This window comes from Thalassophryne amazonica, chromosome 4 (genome assembly GCF_902500255.1).
Source record: "Thalassophryne amazonica chromosome 4, fThaAma1.1, whole genome shotgun sequence".
NCBI lineage: Eukaryota > Metazoa > Chordata > Actinopteri > Batrachoidiformes > Batrachoididae > Thalassophryne > Thalassophryne amazonica.
Window position 1 is genome coordinate 84,448,352 of NC_047106.1, and position 23,381 is coordinate 84,471,732.

The 23,381-nt window shown below is 44.4% G+C and overlaps 1 protein-coding gene across 1 annotated transcript in view; it reads right to left on the reverse strand.

The window, feature by feature from the left end:
* Positions 1 to 14,147: 14,147 nt before the first annotated feature.
* LOC117508950 (arf-GAP with Rho-GAP domain, ANK repeat and PH domain-containing protein 1-like) overlaps positions 14,148 to 23,381 on the reverse strand; it is a 315,020-nt gene continuing 305,786 nt past the window's right edge. Inside the window, exons 32-33 of the mRNA XM_034168785.1 lie at positions 17,822 to 17,885; positions 14,148 to 15,020 (exon numbers count right to left, since the gene is read on the reverse strand). Of these exons, the coding sequence (XP_034024676.1) occupies positions 14,832 to 15,020; positions 17,822 to 17,885 (253 nt within the window). The 3' untranslated portion in view covers positions 14,148 to 14,831. The remainder of the gene's footprint in view (positions 15,021 to 17,821; positions 17,886 to 23,381) is intronic.

The following is a 23,381-nucleotide window of genomic DNA, read 5'->3' on the forward strand; positions in this document are numbered from 1 at the left end:
TGATACCTGGTATGCGATATATAGGCCCAACACCATAATAGGAGAAACATGCCCATATCATGATGCTTGCACCACCATGCTTCACTGGCTTCACTGTGAACTGTGGCTTGAATTCAGAGTTTGGGGGTCATCTCACAAACTGTCTGTGGCCCTTGGACCCAAAAAGAACAATTTTACTCTCATCAGTCCACAAAATATTCCTCCATTTCTTTTTAGGCCAGTTGATGTGTTCTTTTGCAAATTGTAACCTCTTCTGCACGTGTTTTATTTAACAGATGGACTTTGCGGGGGATTCTTGCAAATAAATTAGCTTCACACAGGCGTCTTCTAACTGTCACAGCACTTACAGGTAACTCCAGACTGTCTTTGATCATCCTGGAGCTGATCAGTGGGTGAGCCTTTGCCATTCTGGTTATTCTTCTATCCATTTTGATCGTTGTTTTCCATTTTCTTCCACACGTCTCTGTTTTTTTTGTTCATTTTAAAGCATTGGAGATCATTGTAGATGAACAGCCTATAATTTTTTGCACCTGCGTATAAGTTTTCCCCTCTCCAATCACCTTTTTAATCAAACTACGCTGTTCTTCTGAACAATGTCTTGAACATCCCATTTTCCTCAGGCTTTCAACAAGAAAAGCATGTTCAACAGGTGCTGGCTTCATCCTTAAATAGGGGACACCTGATTCACACCTGTTTGTTCCACAAAATTCACAAACTCACTGACTGAATGCCACACTACTATTATTGTCCCTTTTCTACTTTTTTTTTTTTTTACTAACAGCCCAATTTCACAGCCTTAACAGTGTGCATATCATGAATGCTTGGTCTTGTTGGATTTGTGAGAATCTACTGAATCTACTGGTACCTTGTTTCCCATGTAACAATAAGAAATATACTCAAAACCTGAATTAATCTTTTTAGTCACTATTATTCTGAACACTACTGTATAAGGATGACTGAGGAGTGGGAGGAGTCACATTGCACTTAAAAAAAAAAAGTTCAGATTTTTCTGAACTTCAATAACATGTTTCCACTCTAAACAGCAAGTAAAAAGCATTAGAGGTGGGCGATACCGGGAATTTTGGTATTGATGTAATACCAAGTAATACAGGCCCAGTATCGCCGATGTCGATACCGATACTTTTTCATACTTAAGCTTCATAGATCCAAAGGATCCAAAAGATCTAGGATAGAATTTTGCCAAACATTGTACGTGACAACAAAATACTTTATTTTCACAATCAACATTTTTGTTTAAAAAAAATATCACTCAACACAACTTAAAACAAAATCTCCTGAGGTAGAGGGCTGACAAACCACAATACAACAAAATTAACACACCACAACAAATACTGTAAACAGTGTCGGGGACAGGGAATGGGGGATGTCTCTCCTTTTCTCTCCGTTTGTGCAGCTCTGCGTTTTCTGCTGCATGGTTTTTCATGTGCTTGTAGAGGTTTGTGTTGTGTGGGCCGCCAGAAGAGGAGGTCCTGCTGGCCCACCACCAGAGGGCGCCCTGCCTGAAGTGCGGGCTTCAGGCACGAGAGGGCGCTACCGCCACGGACACAACCGGGAGTGACAGCTGTCACACAGCAACTCATGACAGCTGTCACCCATCATTTCATCACTCCATAAAAGCCGGATGTCATCTCCACCTCGCTGCCGAGATATCATCTACCTGTGAAGGTAATATTCTCTGCTGTATCTGAACTTAACACTGACTTTATAGTCTGAACTTCTTTGCAGCTGTTTTCCTGTGGGTGTTGCCTTATCTGTGGGATTGGCGTTTTGGTGTGATCAGCGCCGGCTTCGCTTCACACCCCAACCAGATAAGTGGTTAACAGGAGCTGCAGGAGTGTGTGATTAGAGGTGGAGGTGACTTTCCACCTTCTGACTGTTTTTGTTACTGGGTGTGCACACACCCACATCTCACTGTTTGTGCTCCTCGCCAGCAGTACCAGATCCGACAGTCGGGGACGGTGATCACCTGGGAATTCGGGACTTGGCGGCTCCAGTATTCACCAGGTTCGGTGGCGGCGGAAATCGTGTGGTTCCGGCTCTTCTCAGGACAGACGTCTTCTATCCTCAAGCCTGCCCACACGTCACCTTTGTGTATTGACTGCTATCAGATTCTGAGATTGTCTGTATATTCGTTGTGCACATTCACAACATTAAATTGTTACCTTTTGGCTCATCTATTGACCGTTCATTTGCGCCCCCTGTTGTGGGTCCGTGTCAATACACTTTCCCCAACAGGATATCTCTGCCAATGTCATGGATCCCGAGGGGCGTCAACCATCTGTTGGACAGCCAATGGAAGAGCAGGGTGCGCAGGCGTCGGCTGGAGGCGTGATTGGTGAGTTGCAGCACATCCTCACCGCCTTTACCACTCGGCTGGACCTGATAACCGAGCAAAACGTCATCCTTAATCGCAGGATGGAGGCTCTCACCGTGCAGGTGGAAGCGCGCGCTCAGGGCGCTGCTGCAGCTCCTCCTCCTGCTGACCCGGTGCCGAATACAGACATTCCACTGGTCATTCAACGACCCCCCCCACCATCCCCTGAAGCATACATAAGCCCCCCAGAGCCGTACGGAGGTTGTGTGGAGACGTGCGCGGACTTTCTTATGCAGTGTTCGCTCGTCTTTGCACAACGTCCCGTGATGTACGCGTCTGACGCCAGCAAGGTGGCTTACGTGATTAATTTGCTTCTAGGCAAGGCACGCGCTTGGGCTACAGCGCTTTGGGAACAGAGTTCACGGCTCCTCGCCTCTTATACTGGGTTTGTGAGGGAGCTCAGAACTGTTTTTGATCACCCTAACAGAGGCGAAACCGCGTCTACCGTGCTGCTGTCAATGAGACAGGGGCGCCGCAGCGCAGCCGAATATGCAGTCGACTTCCGCATCACGGCTGCGAAATCCGGCTGGAATATGACTGCGCTCCGCGCCGCCTTCATAAACGGACTGTCGTCGGTCCTGAAGGAGCACCTGGTGGCTAAGGAGGAACCGCGGGATTTGGCTGAGCTTATTGGTTTGGTTATACGATTGGACAATCGGTTAGAAGAACGCCGACGGGAGCGAGGCGAAGGGCGTAGTCAGGCACAAGCCGTCCCTCTTCCTCCCGGGTCAGAAAGAGAGCCATCTTCCCCACGCTCCACAGCCACAGCGCTCCGTGTGGCTACAGCTCCTCCTGCTGACGGTGCTAGGGACATGAGCAGGGCCACATTCAGACAGAGGAGGCTGGTCCGCGGGGAGTGTTTTGTCTGCGGATCGAGTGAGCATCAGCAGAGAGACTGCCTCAAACGGTCAAAACACAAACGCCCACCCTTAGAGACTGGGCTGAGGGGGGGTCAAAACATTCACGTGGGTCATACACATCTGTCAACATGACTCCCAGTTAAAATCCTGAGCGGGGATTTAACCCTTCAAGCCCCAGCACTGGTGGACACGGGGTCAGAAGGGAATCTGCTGGATAGCAGATGGGCAAGGGAGGTAGGGCTCCCTCTGGTGGCGCTTTCTTTGCCAGTGAAGGTGCGAGCACTAGATGGCACTCTTCTCCCTTTTATCACACACAAGACACTACCTGTAACCCTGGTAGTGTCTGGGAATCACCGGGAGGAGATTGAGTTTTTTGTAACTCCTACCTCCCGCGTGATTTTGGGCTTCCCATGGATGATTAAACACAATCCCCAGATTGATTGGCCGTCTGGGGTTGTGACTCAGTGGAGCGAAACCTGCCACCGTAAGTGTTTAGGATCCTCGGTTCCTCCCGATGTAAATGCTAATGAGGAGGTTAAAGTCCCTCCCAATCTGACGGTGGTGCCGGTTGAGTACCACGACCTTGCTGACGTCTTCAGCAAGGATCTGGCGCTCACCCTTCCCCCGCACCGTCCATACGATTGTGCCATTGATTTGGTCCCCGGCGCTGAGTACCCGTCCAGCAGGCTGTACAACCTCTCACGTCCTGAGCGTGAGTCAATGGAGACCTACATCCGGGACTCATTAGCTGCCGGGCTGATCCGGAATGCCACCTCCCCGATGGGTGCAGGTTTCTTTTTTGTGGGCAAGAAAGATGGCGGACTCCGTCCATGCATTGATTACAGGGGGCTGAACAACATAACGGTTCGTAATCGATACCCTTTACCCCTGTTGGATTCAGTGTTCACGTCCCTGCATGGAGCCCAAATTTTCACCAAACTGGACCTTAGGAATGCGTATCACCTGGTTCAGATCCGGAAGGGAGACGAATAGAAGACGGCATTTAACACCCCATTAGGTCATTTTGAGTACCTGGTCATGCCGTTCGGCCTCACTAACACCCCCGTGACGTTCCAAGCTTTGGTTAATGACGTCTTGCGGGACTTCCTGCACCGATTCGTCTTCGTATATCTGGATGACATACTCATCTTTTCCCCGGACCCTGAGACTCATGTCCAGCATGTACGTCAGGTCCTGCAGCGGTTGTTGGAGAACCGGCTGTTTGTGAAGGGTGAGAAGTGTGAGTTTCACCGTACCTCTTTGTCCTTCCTGGGGTTCATCATCTCCTCCAACTCCGTCGCCCCTGATCCGGCCAAGGTTGCGGCGGTGAGAGATTGGCCCCAACCAACAAGCCGTAGGAAGCTGCAACAGTTCCTCGGCTTCGCAAATTTCTATAGGAGGTTCATTAAGGGCTACAGTCAGGTAGTTAGCCCCCTGACAGCCCTGACCTCTCCAAAAGTCCCCTTCACCTGGTCGGATCGGTGCGAAGCCGCGTTCAAGGAGTTGAAACGCCGGTTCTCGTCTGCACCAGTTCTGGTGCAGCCTGACCCTAGCCGCCAGTTCGTGGTTGAAGTGGACGCCTCTGACTCAGGGATAGGAGCCGTGCTATCCCAGAGCGGAGAGACCGATAAGGTTCTTCACCCGTGTGCCTACCTTTCTCGCAGGTTGACCCCAGCTGAACGGAACTATGACGTCGGCAATCGAGAACTCCTTGTGATGAAAGAGGCTCTTGAGGAGTGGAGACACCTGTTGGAGGGAGCGTCTGTGCCGTTCACGGTTTTAACTGACCATCGGAATTTGGAGTATATCAGGACCACCAAGCGGCTGAACCCCAGGCAAGCCCGCTGGTCACTGTTCTTCGGGCGTTTTGACTTCTGAATCACCTACCGCCCCGGGACCAAGAACCAGAGATCGGATGCCTTGTCCCGGGTGCATGAAGATGAGGTCAAGACTGAGCTGTCGGATGCACCGGAGCCCATCATTCCGGAGTCCACTATCGTGGCCACCCTCACCTGGGACGTGGAGAAGACCGTCCGGGAGGCCCTGGCACGGAGCCCGGACCCCGGAACTGGACCAAAGAACCGTTTATACGTCCCACCAGAGGCCAGAGCTGCAGTCTTGGACTTCTGTCACGGGTCCAAGCTCTCCTGTCATCCAGGAGTGCGTAGGACCGTGGCAGTTGTCCGGCAGCACTTCTGGTGGGCGTCCATGGAGGCCGACGTCCGGGAGTATGTCCAGGCCTGCACCACCTGTGCCAGGGGCAAGGCAGACCACTCCAAGATACAAGGACTTCTGCAACCGCTTCCGGTGCCTCGTCGCCCCTGGTCTCACATTGGCCTGGACTTTGTCACGGGCCTCCCGCCGTCCCAGGGCATGACGACCATCTTCACGATAGTGGACCGTTTCTCCAAGGCGGCCCACTTCGTGGCCCTCCCGAAGCTCCCTACAGCCCAGGAGACAGCAGACCTCCTGGTCCACCACGTCATACGTCTGCATGGGATACCAACTGACATTGTCTCGGACCGTGGTCCTCAGTTCTCCTCACAGGTTTGGAGGAGTTTCTGCAGAGAACTGGGGGCCAACGTGAGCCTCTCGTCTGGGTATCACCCTCAGACGAATGGACAGGCAGAGCGGGCCAACCAAGAACTTGAACAGGCCCTCCGCTGTGTTACATCCGTGCACCCGTCGGCCTGGAGTCACCATCTGGCCTGGATCGAGTACGCCCATAACAGCCAGGTGTCCTCTGCCACCAGCCTCTCCCCATTTGAGGTGTGTCTGGGGTACCAGCCCCCATTGTTCCCCGTGGTGGAGGGAGAGGTCGGTGTGCCCTCGGTCCAGGCCCACCTGCGAAGATGCCATCGGGTGTGGCGCACCGCCCATTCTGCCTTGTTGAAGGCCCGGACGAGGGCTAAGGCCCATGCAGACCGCCGGCGTTCCCCGGCCCCTGCTTACCAGCCCGGGCAGGAGGTGTGGCTTTCAACGAAGGACATCCCCCTCCAAGTGGACTCACCCAAACTCAAGGACAGGTATATTGGTCCATTCAAGATCCTCAAAGTCCTCAGTCCGACCCGCAGTGAAGCTGGGAGCTGGAGCTTCACTGCGGGTCCACCCGGTTTTTCATGTTTCCCGGATCAAGCCACACCACACCTCACCCCTATGTGCTCCCGGACCGGCGCCGCCTCCTGCCCGGATCATCGCTGGGGAGCCTGCATGGATGGTTCGCAGGCTCCTGGACATCCGTCGGAAGGGCCGGGGGTTTCAGTATCTGGTGGACTGGGAGGGGTATGGACCTGAAGAACGCTCCTGGGTGAAGAGGAGCTTCATCCTGGACCCGGACCTCCTGGCCGACTTCTACCGACGTCACCCGGACAAGCCTGGTCGGGCGCCAGGAGGCGCCCGTTGAGGGGGGGGGTCCTGTTGTGTGGGCCGCCAGAAGAGGAGGTACTGCTGGCCCACCACCAGAGGGCGCCCTGCCTGAAGTGCGGGCTTCAGGCACGAGAGGGCGCTGCCACCACGGACACAACCGGGAGTGACAGCTGTCACACAGCAACTCATGACAGCTGTCACCCATCATTTCATCACTCCATAAAAGCCGGATGTCATCTCCACCTCGCTGCCGAGATATCATCTACCTGTGAAGGTAATATTCTCTGCTGTATCTGAACTTAACACTGACTTTATAGTCTGAACTTCTTTGCAGCCGTTTTCCTGTGGGTGTTGCCTTATCTGTGGGATTGGCGTTTTGGTGTGATCAGCGATGGCTTCGCTTCACACCCCAACCAGATAAGTGGTTAACAGGAGCTGCACGAGTGTGTGATTAGAGGTGGAGGTGACTTTCCACCTTCTGACTGTTTTTGTTACTGGGTGTGCACACACCCACATCTCACTGTTTGTGCTCCTCGCCAGCAGTACCAGATCCGACAGTCGGGGACGGTGATCACCTGGGAATTCGGGACTTGGCGGCTCCAGTATTCACCAGGTTCGGTGGTGGCGGAAATCGTGTGGTTCCGGCTCTTCTCAGGACAGACGTCTTCTATCCTCGAGCCTGCCCACACGTCACCTTTGTGTATTGACTGCTATCAGATTCTGAGATTGTCTGTATAGTCGTTGTGCACATTCACAACATTAAATTGTTACCTTTTGGCTCATCTATTGACCATTCATTTGCGCCCCCTGTTGTGGGTCCGTGTCACTACACTTTCCCCAACAGTTTGTTGTGTTTCCACTGTATTTAACAGCCCTACTGCAAACTGTACAGCTTGCTGTTGATTCATTTTCTGCAATAAAATAAAGCCAAACGGTGCTTCACTTCCTCTCTGACATTTCGATACTCCGGTGTCTCTCTCTGTAGTGTCACGTGTTGACTCGAGGAGAGTGCTGAGTGGGCAGGCCAGGCTGAGCCTACCTGCATGGCTGTTGGCTGGTGCTGCTGAGCCATGTGACAGCGCAACAACAAAAGACCAGAGGGGGGAGGGTGCGCTGCTCCGTGTTGTGTGACACAGCGCAGGGCTGCTCTTACAGAGAGAGAGTAGACTTTGATGAATCTGCGTGCGCAGCAGTCAGTGCATGCGGGAGAGAAAAAAAAAGCTTGAGTATCGATCTTTTTACACGAGGATCGTTCAATATCAATACCAGAGTTGGTATCGATATTATTGATATTAGGATCGATCCGCCCACCTCTAAAAAGTATGCTGATCCTCTCTTCATATTTGCTCAGCATTTTACGCCACTAACTTGCCGGGAACATCTACAATGGTTCCACAATCACCGTTGATGCTCTCTAGCATCATCTAACATGCCGAGGTTTTGTCTGAATTACATCCGTCAAATGTCACTTGGTAGAGAGATCAGCTGTAACCGTTGATCTTAAGATGTTTTTTCTTCTCAATGTCTTTTGCAGCATGGACTGACAAAAGCTGCAGGAAGGGGCTGTCTTTCAGGTATCTGACAACCACGGTACACATAACGCCCCAACCATAGGAAGTCATTGTGACTCTTGGTGAGCAGCGTTCAAACAACAACCCAGGAGGAAGCATGTAAAAAGCCAGGGTGAATTTGTAGAGATCAAAACTACAGCCTAACTTCCTTATGAATCTTTGTTTTTTTGGGAGTGTTCTTATAAAATATTCTAACATTTCTAGATAAGTATTTCACGTTGTGAAATATCTGAAAAAATATATTTTACTTTGCCGCAATACTCAGTTTTTTTTGGCATGTGCCTAATAAACAGTTTTGGATTAGTGACATCTACTTCACTGTGTGTCAGTGCTCTAGTCTACAATGTGTCAGTATCTGTTTCAGATTTGTCATAGTAAAAATACAAAACCCCAGTCACTGGTCTATTTGCAATTTCACACCATACCATTAGATGGCCATGAAAATTCCATTATGTCATTTTAAGAGTTAGAAGTCATGCATTCCATGTAAGTCTCAAAAAGAAATCAACTCTTCCCAATCCAGCTTCTGTTGCCATACCAACACCACAGCAATCACACGCCCCCTGACACAGTTTATTAAGTCAAAGCACTGGACACTGGAGGATCAACACAATCTGGTAAATCTTCACATTATCATCTGTGAAAGTAACAACACAGTGTGGAAACTACTTTTGTGCTGCTGGCACAAACAGCGAAGGGGTGACAGCTACTGACTGCTTGAAGGGACAGGAGGAGACAACCACATCGTCACACTGCCAGCGTTTGCTCCCAAACACCAACGCTCAGGGCAGGCAATTATTACAGCTGGGTGCATACAGTTTGTTTTATGAAAACCAGAGAGAACAGATGGAGAGGATGATGTTGACGTCAAACAGGTCTGTTCCAATATCAGCCAACAGAAAATATGATCCAGCAGTGATGTTCTGAGCTGACACAGCAGCAGTGTGCAGAACACAGTGACAGTCATCGTGTGCATATGTCGTGACTTCACTGGTGTTATTTTTTCTCCATTTAGCCAGAAACTTCCAAAAATAATTCCAAACTTTCTGCAGTGTGAAAATTGCTGTTGTCTTCTCCTCGTCACATAGTCTGGGTTCTTAAATAATTCTCAGAGCAGGACTTGAATGAATCACATGGTGTTTGCCTTTGAATCCACATTCATGAAAACACTGGTTTCAATGTATATTTAGGTCAAACTTCATAAACTTGAAGAATCCAGACCTGGAAATGAGTAAATCAAATATAAATTAACAGACAAAGATCACTGATTCCTGCCCAAGTACCAACACCAGCCCCTGTCCTTTTTATTTGTATTTATTTGTTTGTTTATTTAGGTTTTTTTTTTGGGGGGGGGGGGGGGTCATTTTGCAATGCTGTCACTAAAGGAGTCATATTACACAAAAATTATTTGTGTGAGTTTCTTGTTAAACAGCTTGAAGGTTCCACAAGTCTGTGACTGTGCTTGTGGAAACTGTCTTAATCCAAATAAAATTTAGACCTGAAACAGCCGGTTTTAGACTTGTGTGACATATTTCACAGGAGTCCATATCTGATCCCCTGCTTGCTCTTTGAGACACCACTGAGCCAGTCTGCTCTTAGCGCAAAACACCCAAATGTTCTGTGGGGGAGACTTATCCTACAGTGAGAGTAGCTACAAGTGAGGGTGACAAGCAGTTAGTGTTTGTTGGTTGATGGGCATTCCCAGGGAAGGCCAGCTTGTGGTTACTTGTCGTTACTGTGCATAATCTTTAACAATACATTTTAAGAGACGGAGGAAACCTGACACTGTCACCAGTGTTGCCAGCTTGGTGACTTTCTCTCTAAATCTGGTGACTTTCCAAACCCTCTTGATGACTTATTTTATCAAAAGCGACTAGCGACAAATCTAGCTACTTTTCTTGGTGTCACTGGAGACCTTTCTGGTGTTTAGCGATTCAAAAGTGAAAGCACGCGTTGATCTAGTCTGTTCTCACCAAGCAGCAGCGGCTCTCCCCATCTCTGCCACTGCAGCCTGCAGCTGCAAAGCCACAGAGCCCAAAGCACTGAGCGGAGGGATATCTACAAACGTCCGCATTCAAACACGCACGCGCGATGCCTCTGCGCTATTCCTGCACTGAATGGCAAACCTGACTCGGACTCAGTCAGCCTACTTACCTTGTTTGCTGCGCAGCGACTAATTAGTCTCCAGACTTTGAGGATCCTTGGCCTTGAGAAGTTATTTTATTTTGAGGAGTGATAGCCAATTCTAATGGCAAAATAAATAAACAAACCAAGAATCACTTTTTTGTCTCTTCCACGTTTTTTTTTCAAAACTGTATTTCAACAAATACATTAACAGTAAACGAATAAAGGACAAGGCCACAATACCAGTCACAGTATTATCATTATAAATAGAAAGAGGAAAAAATAAATATAGTACAATACAAAAGTAAAGGGTTTCTTTAACACTAAAAAAATTCCTTATAGAGCGTGACAGTTTTATGACATTTTGACATCAGAGACACATTTATGAACAATTAGCACACCCACGTGTTTGCAATTATATGGGTGAATACGAGATCTGTCCATAAGGTATCGTACCTTTTTATTTTTTATTTTTTTAACTATATGGATTTGATTCATATGTTTTCACGTCAGACAAGCTTGAACCCTTGTGCGCATGCGTGAGTTTTTCCACGCCTGTCGGTGACGTCATTCGTCTGTGAGCACGCCTTGTGGAAGGAGTGGTCCCACCCCATTGTCGGATTTTCATTGTCTGGAAATGGCGGAATGATTTGGGGTTTTTTTCCATCAGAATTTTTTCAGAATCTGTTAGAGACTGGCACCTGGAAACTATTCGAAAAATTTATCTGGCTTTCGGTGAAAATTTTACTGGTTTCACAGAGAATAAGGTCTGTTAGTACAGCTTTATGGACCCCTTTAAGGACGCTCAGCGCGCCGCGCTCCGAGCTGCGACGACACGGCACAAGCCACCGGACCATTTCTGAGCTGATGGCTCTGTGGATACGAGACCGTCGTGTGCTCTTTCTCTGGTTATCACAAGAGCTGGACATCAGCCATTTTCCGGCAGATTTCACTTTTAACTAGAGATTTTGTCATGGAAAGCCGCGCGGAGGCTTCGCGCGTCACGACCGATTCGCTTTGGAAGCGAGACAAAGGAACACCTCCCTTTCGGCATGTCAGAGGACAAGTTTGGACATGTCCAGCTCTCCACAATTTCACTACTTACTGGACTGGTAGCCGAGCACTGAAAGCCAAGATAGACATGTCCAAACTTGTGATGCCCGTAAAATTTTCACCGAAAGCCAGATAAATTTTTCGAATAGTTTCCAGGTGCCAGTCTGTAACAGATTCTGAAAAAATTCTGATGGAAAAAAACCCCAAATCATTCCGCCGTTTCCAGACAATGAAAATCCGACGACGGGGCGGGACCACTCCTTCCACAAGGCGTGCTCACAGGCGAATGACGTCACCGACAGGCGTGGAAAAACTCACGCATGCGCACAAGGGTTCAAGCTTGTCTGACGTGAAAACATATGAATCAAATCCATATAGTTTAAAAAAAAAATAAAAAGGTACGATACTTTATGGACAGACCTCGTATAAAAGCATGCACAAAGTGATGAAGAAAATGGCACTAACAATGGCTGCATTAACATTGTTAGAATGGTGCAATTCGACATGGATGTGTATTCAGGGAGCGTGAGGATTTACTTGCAAATGACGATAATTGGCTCATAAGCCGATTTCCATTACCAAGGGCCACTGTTACTGGAGTTGAGCGCAAAACTGCGGCCAGCTCAGAGCGCAACATGGCGAGGAGCCAGGGGTTGCCTGTGCTGATTAAGCTGGGTTTCCTGGCATCAGGGGCATTCCAGCAGGAGCTGGCCGATCGATCAGGAGTGTGCCAGTTAACCTTGAGCCGAGCCATGCCAGCTGTGTGGAATGAAATCCTCCAAATGTCATCCAGGTACATCACATTTCAACATTAAAGGTCCTGTCACAGTGGCGTTTTCGTAGAGCTCTCCGCCCACTTCACGAGGAGTTCTTTCTCAATACGCTGCGGTATGTTGAGGGCTATGTGCGTAGGACGGAAGAAATTAAACCTGTTTAATTTTCTTCGGTGTACAGCACAGCATGGAGCCTTCATGCGAGTACATGCAGCGTTGTGCTACTGTCTGCTACTGTGAGCCCGCCCACACTTCAACATGGTACTGTACGCCACTTCACATCTCCCTGTTGTTCTTCTGGAGCTATAAATACTGCAAGCTCAAAGCTTCACTTTATCATACTGGACTAATTATATGAGGACTGTTTCACTGTGTCACATCGTTTCATAAAAGCTCTCTCTCTCTCTCTGTCACAGAGAGAGAGAGAGAGAGGTTTTATTTTGAGGAGTCTGAGTCTCCTTAAAATAAAATAAAAGCTCCCCCCCCCCCCCCCCCCCCCCCATATGCGCACTCGCTGCATGTCGGTGCACTCATCAAACGCCCTGATAGATCAGTCTGATCAAAGCTGAAAAGAGCTGTGACTCTAAAATAAACGCGCACTTGCTGCATAAAAAAAAATAAATAATAATAATAATGTTAAATTACTTTTTTTTTAGCCGCACCACACCATGCAGTAGAGAACAGAGCGCACTTCCACAGAGGCAGAAAATAGCACTGAAACTGGGGTGGCATTGCACACGTGACTGTGTGCACATTACAACGCGAACACACGCAGCTGCAAGTATGAACGAACACTGTTAAAGGCTGAGTACGCGCGTATTTCGGGTGTATTTAAATGAAACACAACGCTGCAATGAGCAGCTCTACGATCACTGTGACAGGGGCTTTAAGCAGAATAGGATTTTCACTCCATTAACATACAAATCATGTGATGCGCAAATGCATCTAACTAAAATTGTGACTAGGTGGCCTGCACATGACTCATTGATCCTGACTAACAGTGTGGTTGGGGAAGCCCAGTCTCACGCCTTTTTTCATGTTCCCGTCAACAGTAAAATAAAAAAAAATTAAAAAAAAAGCGTCATGGAGATGAGTGACATTTCCGTGACGCTTTATTTTATTTTACTATTTGTAACCCTAACCCCTTCTCCTAAACCTAACCATAACTCGCCCCCCAGACAGCCCGTGTCACCCCATATCAGCTGCCATACATTCAGTATGTGTGCACTGCTTCTGCGACATGTTTATTCCAGTTGACAGTGTACCAAATACATATTCCTCCACTTCAATTACTACATTTAGTTAATTTCATCTGGAGCTCACACTCTGTTAAATTTCTCTTCTCACCCTGATCATTCCGGACACAGAGGGGAATCCCCAGGTCCAGGGCCTATTTAAATACATTTGCATATTTAAATAGGGATGTGGTACAAGATTGGAGCATGTGTATGGACGTTCAATTCCATGTTCAGTGGGATGTACAAATGGAACGTGCTTGGATCCATGCATATGCACACTTTGAAACATTTCGATATTTTTGTGCTGGTTTCTGGGTTTTGGCATATGCCACTTTCAGTAGGAAATCCATACAAGTGTTTGTACACGAGGCCCCTGTTCTTGATTTGTTTCAGTCCCAATGTATTCACAGTGATGTTCCTTTATCACTAGTTAGCATGCTAAATCCCACATGTCTTGTAAACCACTTCAAAAGTACTATCTGGTAACAAAGACAGCATTTTTAGAGTCCGCAAATTTATTTCTAGCAAATGTTTATAAAATATAAGTGAAAAACTGCCAAACATTTTAGATTTATACAGAAATATAGCTGTTTTGGAGTGTATGCCACCATGGTGGATTATTTTCTTCAAGCAACCAAAAAGCATATGTCACACCGACTTCACGCTGCCTTTTACTCAGTTCGCCAGTTGCTGTGTCACATCGCTTAGCATTTGCAAAAAATAGACATCCCTTCTATTTTGGCCTCACCTAACTAGTGGTGTAGTGACTGCACATCTCTTGGCACTGTAACATCCCCATTCTGACAGAATACAGATGGCAGCTGGTCACTTTGCCTTTTTAAAAACTGTAACTGCCAAATCTCACGATTTTTTTTTTTGTTCTTCTAAATTTGAAGCTACTGTGATCAAGGGATTAGAGCTGTCCTGTCTCAGAAGGGAGAGAGGGCGTGGCCAGCAGCAGCTCCTTTCCAATTAAAGCAACAGGCACAGAAACAGTTTCTTAGAGACCTTTAAATCTGTGTCTGTAGGATGTGTAACCTCAGTGTTTGTGGGTTTTTGTTACAACCTTTGATAGCTGCTTTAAGACTTAGTGAATTACATTAGTGAAATATATTAGGTTGACCAAATCTTGTCTAATATGAACCCTTTAATGATCAAGGATATTAAAGTGTATCAAAAATTACCAAGTGTGCATGTTTGTTTCTTTTTTATTTAACAACCTTCTAACTATAACCCATGAAAACTGATACTTTAATAAGAAGTGACTTCATTTTGTTAGCATACGGTACACATTTAAGGTCATTATATGGTTTAATTTCCAATTTCAGACAAGCTACAAGATCAGAGTAAATATATTCTGGTGTTGATTGAGGATCAGGGTTGGGGGCTTGGACCACAGCATGAATGAGTGATTCTGAAGCAGCTTCAGACAGCTGCATGGTTTTCCTGGATTAGTCCCGGTGATTGGTTCGCTCACCCACAGCAAGTGCGTCTTGGCTAAAAGCAGCTACGCTCTTCCGCATCTCATTCTCACTGCCACGCAGTGGTATCAGTGACACATTACCATGATGAGTGTCTGGCAACACACTCCTTACACAGTTCTGCTGCAATCCGTGCACGGGCCACATGTCACCGTCATACTAACAAGGACATATTAACATTAACAAGGAGATGACACAAACAGAGAGGATGGCATAGAGAAAGAATAAAAATGGATAATGCAGGATTGTCAATTTCTGGACCTTTAAGACAAACTACACAACTCCATATATAATGCAACAGAAAAACAATCTTGCAAACAGTGACAGAAGCACCATACTCGGCACAAATACTCCTTAAGCCCCTTTCACACCCGGCCAACATGGAGTTGTGTCATGCACCACAATACGCTGAGAGACACAAAGGGCTACATGAAACAGACACAAAAAATTAATTTTTTTTATTTTTTTTTTGTGCATTTTCGACGTAGAGCACGGGACGCAGAAAGGAAATAGTTTTCATGCAAGTTGAGGCAACGTCACGGTACTTAACGTGACTGCATTGCTACCCAACACCAATTTACGATTCCTGCTGTGCTTCATTGTTGCCGAGCTATAAATCACGCAGGATTGTTGTCAAAGTTTTTATACCGTTACACAATGAAGTAACTATACCGCTCAAAGAGCACATGTGGACAATTAAAAGAAAAAAATCCTCAAGTTCTCTCACAATTGTGTTAAACAAAGTCCATTAACTCCTACTCACAGACCAATCACCAGCGAGAGGACATGTCCACATCCACAACAGCTCTTCATGGAGGACATCTCCACGTCCACTCATGGACAGATCACGCACGTGTGATCACCAGCTGCAGTGCCGCGATCACAAAAAGAATGATAAACTAGAACAGAAATCAGAGCACACACCTGCAGCGCTGCACAAGAAGAAAAATAAACTACAATAGAAATCAGAACACACACCTGCAGCGGAGAAACAATAAACCAGAAGAGAAATCAGATAAAAGAAATCAGTAATAAAGTCCATTAACTCCTGGAAATAATGTATTCTGACTTTTCCCAGTGTATCAACTTCATCTGTGTGTCCAGGCAGTCTGTTGGAGCCAAGCTTCTCCCCCGTGCTGCGCGCAGCTGACACAGACATTCCTGTGTATTAGATACCAGAGGTGGGACGAAGTCACCATCAAGTCACTCTCAAGTCATGAATCAGGAAGTCCCAAGTCAAGTCTCAAGTCAGCTTGCAAACAATAGGTGGTCATTATGACTTGACACTTGACTTGGGACTTGCTGATTCATGACTTGAGAGTGACTTGATGGTGACTTTGTCCCACCTGTGTTAGATATGCAGCATATGCAACTCTTTTGAAAAAAGAAAAAAAAAAGGATGGCCACTTGAATTTTCAATAGGCAGCCAGGTAGGGGTTAGTTGAAGAATTACACAGGGGTCAAAATTAAAAGATGTTCCAATCATACTCAAAACTACACCACATTATTTGTCTGATCACAACAATTCCAAAAAGGTATAGTTTGGACAATCTGTGGATGAATATAATAGAGTTATGGGGTAAAAACAGCAAGAATGGTGCCAAAGGTCAATTTCAGTTTGTACAAGGGTCAAGAGTTAAAGTTGCTCCAGTTTTATAAAAAAGTTGTGCAAATTATTGGTTGAGCTAACAGGATTAATAAATGGAATAGTTTTGATTGTGCTGAATGCTTAATCTGCAAAGTAAAGCTCAAACAATGTCAAAGTCCATTGAATTCTATGACGTGATATATGTTACCCTGTAATGTGACAACTAAGCATGCCACACGGTGTAAACTATTCCTTTTAAAAGCCCTATTAAGCGACCACGTCCAGCTGTGAGGAGACTCCAGGGAAGACCCAGGACTAGGTGGAGAGATTATATCTCCACACTGGCCTGGGAACACCTCAGGATCGCCCAGTCAGAGGCGGTTAATGTGGCCCAATGTCGTAGACTGAACGGTCCCCCGTAAAAATTTGTCAGCCCTGGCTTCACTGCACATGCGTCATTTGGAACCACAGCAGCACGTCTACACCCAAAGCAATAAAATGGTTTAATGTGATTATTAACCATCAAATGACAAAGTAAAACCTCTTAAATCATTCTAAAGTCAGTTTTAAGCAGAAAATGAGGTGATAAGTGGCACCAAAATGACGTAGGTGCAGCAGCAGCTGTGGCGCTCTGAGCGGTCTGTGGTATTATGAAATAATTTTATGTGGAAATGGAAATGATTGTTGTACAAAAGCTTCAGATATCTGTCACTGAAATAGATGATGACTGGAGTGCAGTTTTAAGCAGAAACAAGGTGATAATAATCAGTGAATTGCTGCTAACACTCAGAAATGACGCTGCTGAGCTCTGAAATGATGCATGTGCAGTGAAAGCAGGGCAGACAGATTTTTAGGGGGACCGGGAAAGGGAAGTTTAAGATCCCTTGCTGGAGCTGTTGCCCATGCGACCCCATCCCAGATAAGCAGTTGAAGATGAGTGACTGATTCTTCAATTGACCCCCTACCTGGCTGCCTACTGAAAATTCAAGTGGCCAATCTGTTTTTCAAGAGGAATGTTTAAAGAGTATTTGTGCCGAGTATGGTACTTCTATCACCATTTGCAGGATTCCTCTGTAAATATTCTGCAGCACTAATAATGCTATATGTATATTTATGAACCTTGAAACCAATTATAAAAGCTTCTATCAATCCATAACAAAAAAAAAACATTTCAAAGCATGTTCATATATTTCATGTAATTTTAAATCGTGCACTCAGATGGCTTCAGTTAAACTGCTATTTTAAACTACACTTAATTCATTTGTGTGTATAATTGCTGTGTTATTGAAAAATGTTAAAATCTGGGTTGACCTGTTTTTAATTAAAAAAAAAAAAACTTTTTGGACAGTTATGCTTGTGTGTGAGATCGTACCTGGATACTGAGAAAAGTAGCGAACCACTCCCTCATTTCTGACTCAGAATCGCAGCACAGATACCTACACACACACACACACACACACACACACACACACACACACACACACACACACACACACACACACACACACACACACACACACACACACACACACACACGATAAGGAAGTGGTTTTTAATCAGAAATGTTCACAGAAATACAGCAGACACACGTTTGGAGAAAGACATTTAAAAAAGAAAAGAAGGAAAAACAATAACTGCAACTGCAATATTCTCTCTGGTGGTACCCAGTCGAAGTGCCACGAGCATACACAAAGTGTGATTCCTCATTTAAACTCCAACAAAGAGAAACACTGATTAGAACCAATGGTATGTATGCCCATATCTGTAAAGTGTGTACGTACGTGCACGTGTTTTGCAGTTAGGTTGTTGTCATGTAGCCCTCTGAGTCATCAGCTATGCTATGATTTTGAATAAACAGACTTAAAAAGGCACAGTTATTGAGTACAAGTACGTCTCTGCACTTCACTAAGACACAAATAAACAGCAATAATTTCAGTTGTGTAGTATTTGAACTACAAAATTACATTAACTTTAAACTCCTAAACCCATACACTAGGAACATACATAGTGTTTTCCCATATAACACTATATAACTTCATAACTGACTTCAGATCGACTCTATGTATCTGAATTGACCTAAGCACAAGTTTTCACGTGTTAAATGTAAATAATGCTGGAGAAATCGGTCAGAGAATCCACGGTGATTATAAGTACAGAGCAGGCATTTTCCACTGACAGCACGACATTGCCACAGAACTTCAACCTTTCAAGATGGTGGGGCCGCGATCCACTAGGGGCAGACCTGTTGTACAACTCGACCTTATCGAGTAAATCTGTGGAAAAACTCCCTCTGATGATTTGAAGAAGAAACCTCAAGTAGACCAGAATATCTATCTTTCTTTATGGTTTTAGACTGTCTTTTAGTTCAACTTGTTTTTACGGCAACATATTTCATAATTACAAATTATGTTCTTTTCCATTATTTTGATCTTCTAAATTTTTTACGGCTTTGAATTATTTGTCAATGATAATGCATTTTGGTCTGCACCTATACATTAAAGTTTGTTTTAATGCTACTGTTGTTAAAGTTTCAATCTTTTTTAAACTAACTGCCTACATTTTTTTGTTCTAAACTTGTTTTATTGCTTTTAAATATTTGTTGTTTGTAAAACACTTTGGGCTACACCTGTATATTAAGTGTTCTACAAATAAAGTTCATATTTACACATCTTAATTTCTTAAAAATATAAGTACCTTCACATAAAGACTTCCTATGTTTGTCTCAATAATAATAATAACAAGAACAATAGTCTAAAAATATAGGTCTTTTCACAATTTGAAAAATACTAATAAGTTCTGTATCATTGTCTTATATTATTGTCTCAGTTACATCAACGAAAGATACTCTTCTTAAGAATCCAGCAGAGTTCCAGAATTTTCAGTGCAAATGGCTAAATGTAGTTATGTGCAGTTTGTCCTGGAGTCAGCCCTGAAGCAGAAATAAGAACTCCCTGTGCTTCCATGATGCGGTCTGAAAACTGGAGTAGATGTGATTAACACCACCTGCTTGAAATTCAATCAAATAAGAACTGCTCCTTTTGACTCTGTACACCAGTCCAGCCTCCAGCACTCCCAAACCAGTAACTTTGTTAAATCTTGTAAATGTTCCAGAGCTGTGCTTCATTTTGAAAGCCTCATAACTAGGGTTGGGTAATGAGAACCGGTTCTTTTCAGGTATCATTAAGAAATGATTCGGCCTTTTTGCTTAATGATTCCCTTATCGGCCCTTCATAGCGGCCATTGTTTTGGGGGGTGCTTGTTGGGAAACTGATCATGTCTCTACGTTGATTACAGAACCCTGCAGGGGTTCTGTAATCAACCGTTTCTGCAGCGCTGCTCTTCTTTGAAGCTTGAAGCAACGAAGCACTGATTTGACCCACTTCTTCGTTGGTTCTTTGTTTTTATTTCCCTTTGTCTTAATTTTTCCCCATTAAAACCCCAAAGAGCATCTGTCTGTGAGTAATATTTACCTTTTTTATGTTAAACCGACCTGTTATGGTCTTCTGGAGCAGTTGATAGATGTATTTTAAAACTTAAAAATGGGACCAATGCTCACGTGTTAGCATGTCTATGGCATTTTCAATGTTGAATTTAGCATTAGCTGTTCACATCCCAGCACATGTGTGTGCATTTGTTTTCTGTACAATAATTAAAGGCTCAGCATTTGTTGTTGTCAAAGAGTCAAATATATTAGAAATTGTAATATTTTTTAAATTTATTTTTGTTTATATTAATAATAATAATAATAGCAACAACAATAGTAGTAATAATAACTAATAATGCTACAATACAATTTTAGAGAGACATAAAGAACCTGATTTAAAAACAACAGAAAATATAATACCAATTACAATGAACATAAATAAATAAATATAGAAATAACTTTCCTGTGAACACCTAGTGACTCTTACACCTCCACTTCATCCATGTCTTATTTAAGTTTAATGACAATTTGCTTCAGTCAAAACATATTTTCAATTTGTTAATTTCTTCAGTGATTTCCTTCAGAACTATCTGCCAAGCTAGAAAACTGCTGCATCCTAGTAAGAGCAGAATACTACTGGAATTAATTTGAATAAAGAAAATTGTTTTTTTTTTCTCACCAAAATGGATGCCGCACTCATTGCAGTATATTGTCTGGAATATCCCCAGATTGCATTTCAGAGCTTCTAGAATTCAAACATTTGCGGTGGGTGGTGGGGGGTAATTTTGGGTGACAAGCTTTTTTTGTTTTTCACCACTGAATATGTTTTTCATCCCTGAATATGTCAATTGTGAGTCACTTTTGTGCAGATTAAAGTCACTAACTGGGACTGCTGTCTTGTTGCGAGAAAGAAACGAGAATTATCCTCCGTTCTGTTCACACAGCACCAAATGCTGTGCAGCTCTCTGCCGAGTCAACTTAGAAGGACAGAGTCCAGTCGGAATGAATAAATTCAAAGCGAAACAACGTTTAAATCAAATGACACCTCTTTCCAAATGTAATACAAACAAAATGCAATCGATCAAAATGTTTTTTTTTCCTCCTAAAATGAGACATCCTGCGCTGACGTGCAATAGCCAGCTGGGCTCAGCTCAGAGGTATGGAGAGACATTCATGCCAAAATGTCTGAAAGGAAATGCTTTTGACAGAAACTACAGATTTTGTTTATTTTTATTTATGTCCAGAGATCAAGGATCCAGTGACTAATTTCATATTTATTTACTTTAAGACTCAATAAATGTTGCTGACATAGAAAACATGTAAAGCCTACTTTTAGTACACAGAAAAGTCACAAGAGGTATCGATAAGGGAATTGTTAAGGAATCGGATCGATAAGCAGAATTGATAATGGCATCAATATCAATAAAATTTATCAATACCCCTCCCTAATCATAACAGAATCCAATCAAATCACAATAGAGAGACTTTATGATGCACGGAAACATTGCTTTAAAAACAGACCGGTGAATCAAACAGGTATTGCATTAAATTGATAGCAGTCCTGCATGCACATAAATAGAGTTCCTAGCACTGCACACACACATGCACTTCTGACACTCAGTTCTTGTTGGGATTAACAACTACTGCAACATGTGTGCCTTTAAATATTAAAAAATTCAGTTACCTTTTTATGCAGTGAAGTGAACCACTATACCAAAACATTACTGATGACCGATAAATAAATGAATGTTCCTTTATCATTTAGCCACTGAATAAAATTTACATAATTGCAGCTTCTCTGTGAGCCTCAGTGCAGCAAATACAAAAGAATGCAGATAAAACAGTGGAAAAAAAAAAGATAAAATAGTGCGGTCCTAAGGAGTTTCAAAGTGCCACTGATATGCCCATCACAAGGTAAATGTTTTCAACATTAAAGATAAAATTAATCACATTCAGTTTTCCATAATTATACTTTTATTTTATGTCTAGTTGCTATTTTCTGAAGTTTGGTTACGTGAGATAAATGCTAAGACTTTTTTTCTCCTCGCTCCTCCCACATTCAAACCCAGCTCCCGCTGTCTGTCTGTCTCCTCTGATTCACACGTAGGTAAAAAGTAACAGAGATGTCACAGTGCATCAAGAACAACCCTCCCAGTGATGGAGACCAACCTACATGGTAAACACACACCAAAAGCACCATTTTGTCCCCCTCCATGTGCCACTATGGAGGGGGGAAAAAAGTGAATGCGCATCCCAGGTGGGGGAACACCACCAGTCTATCACAGGGCCACGTAGACAGAAACACATTCATACGTATGGTCAATTTAGCATCACCAATTCACCTACCCTGGATGTCTTTGTAAATAGCAAGAAGCACCCGGAGGGAACCCACGCAAACACGAGAAGAACATGCAAACTCCACACAGAAAAGCCCCAGGCAGGAATCAAACCTAGGAAACTTCTCACTTTGAGGCAACAGTGCTAACCACTAAGCCACCATGCTGCCATTAAGTTAGTTAATTTGTGTGAAACGATTATTTCAGAAATCATATTCACTATTTCTTTGCAGAATGTTGAAGTAATGTTGAAGTAATGTACAGAATTAGATAACTGATGTTACTTGTGTTTTGTACAATAACAATACCTCTAACCTTAGTGACATGAAATTTAGGTCTTAGGCGCCCTGCTTTTGTCCCTTTATATACGTAACACCTCTTGGGCACATATTGCAGCATTTTGGGATTACCTTTCATTGCTATGCTGATGATACTCAGTTATACATGCCGATAACTGCTGGTAATCCTTAGAAGACTGCCTTTCATCAGTAAGAAGCTGGATGTCTAGCAACTTCCTACTTTTAAAACTCTGATAAGACTGAAATGATGATTCTGGTCCAGTGAGAATTGGCATCAATTTGACCAGCTAACGCTTAGCCTAGGCTCGTGTGTCACCACACTGACAAAGTATGGAACCTTGGTGTAATTTCTGATTCTATGTTTTCTTTTGACCTCCACATTAGAGATATCACGAGGACTGCTTTCTTCCACCTGCGAAATATAGCGAAGATTCGTTCCATCACGTCTATGGCTGATGCTGAGACCCTGATTCATGCATTTGTCTCTTCTGGATTGGACTATTCTGCAATGTTCTCTTTTCTGGTTTACCACAGCCCAACATTACAGGTCTCCAACTGGTTCAAAATGCTGCTGCCAGACTTTTGACACAAAGCAGAAAGTCTGACCACATTACACCCATTTTGGTGTCTCTTCACTGACTTCCTATCCCTGAGATCAGATTTTAAGATTCTGCTACTAGTCTATAAAACTGTTCACGGACTGGCACCTCCCTACTTCGCTGACCTAATTAAACCCTACGTACTGGCCCAGGCTCTGCGTTCTCAGGGTGTAGGGATACTTTGTGTCCTCAGGGTGAATAAAAAGTCTGCGGATCACAGAGCTTTCTCTTATCATGCCCCTGTTCTTTGGAATGATCTCCCTGCATTAATAAA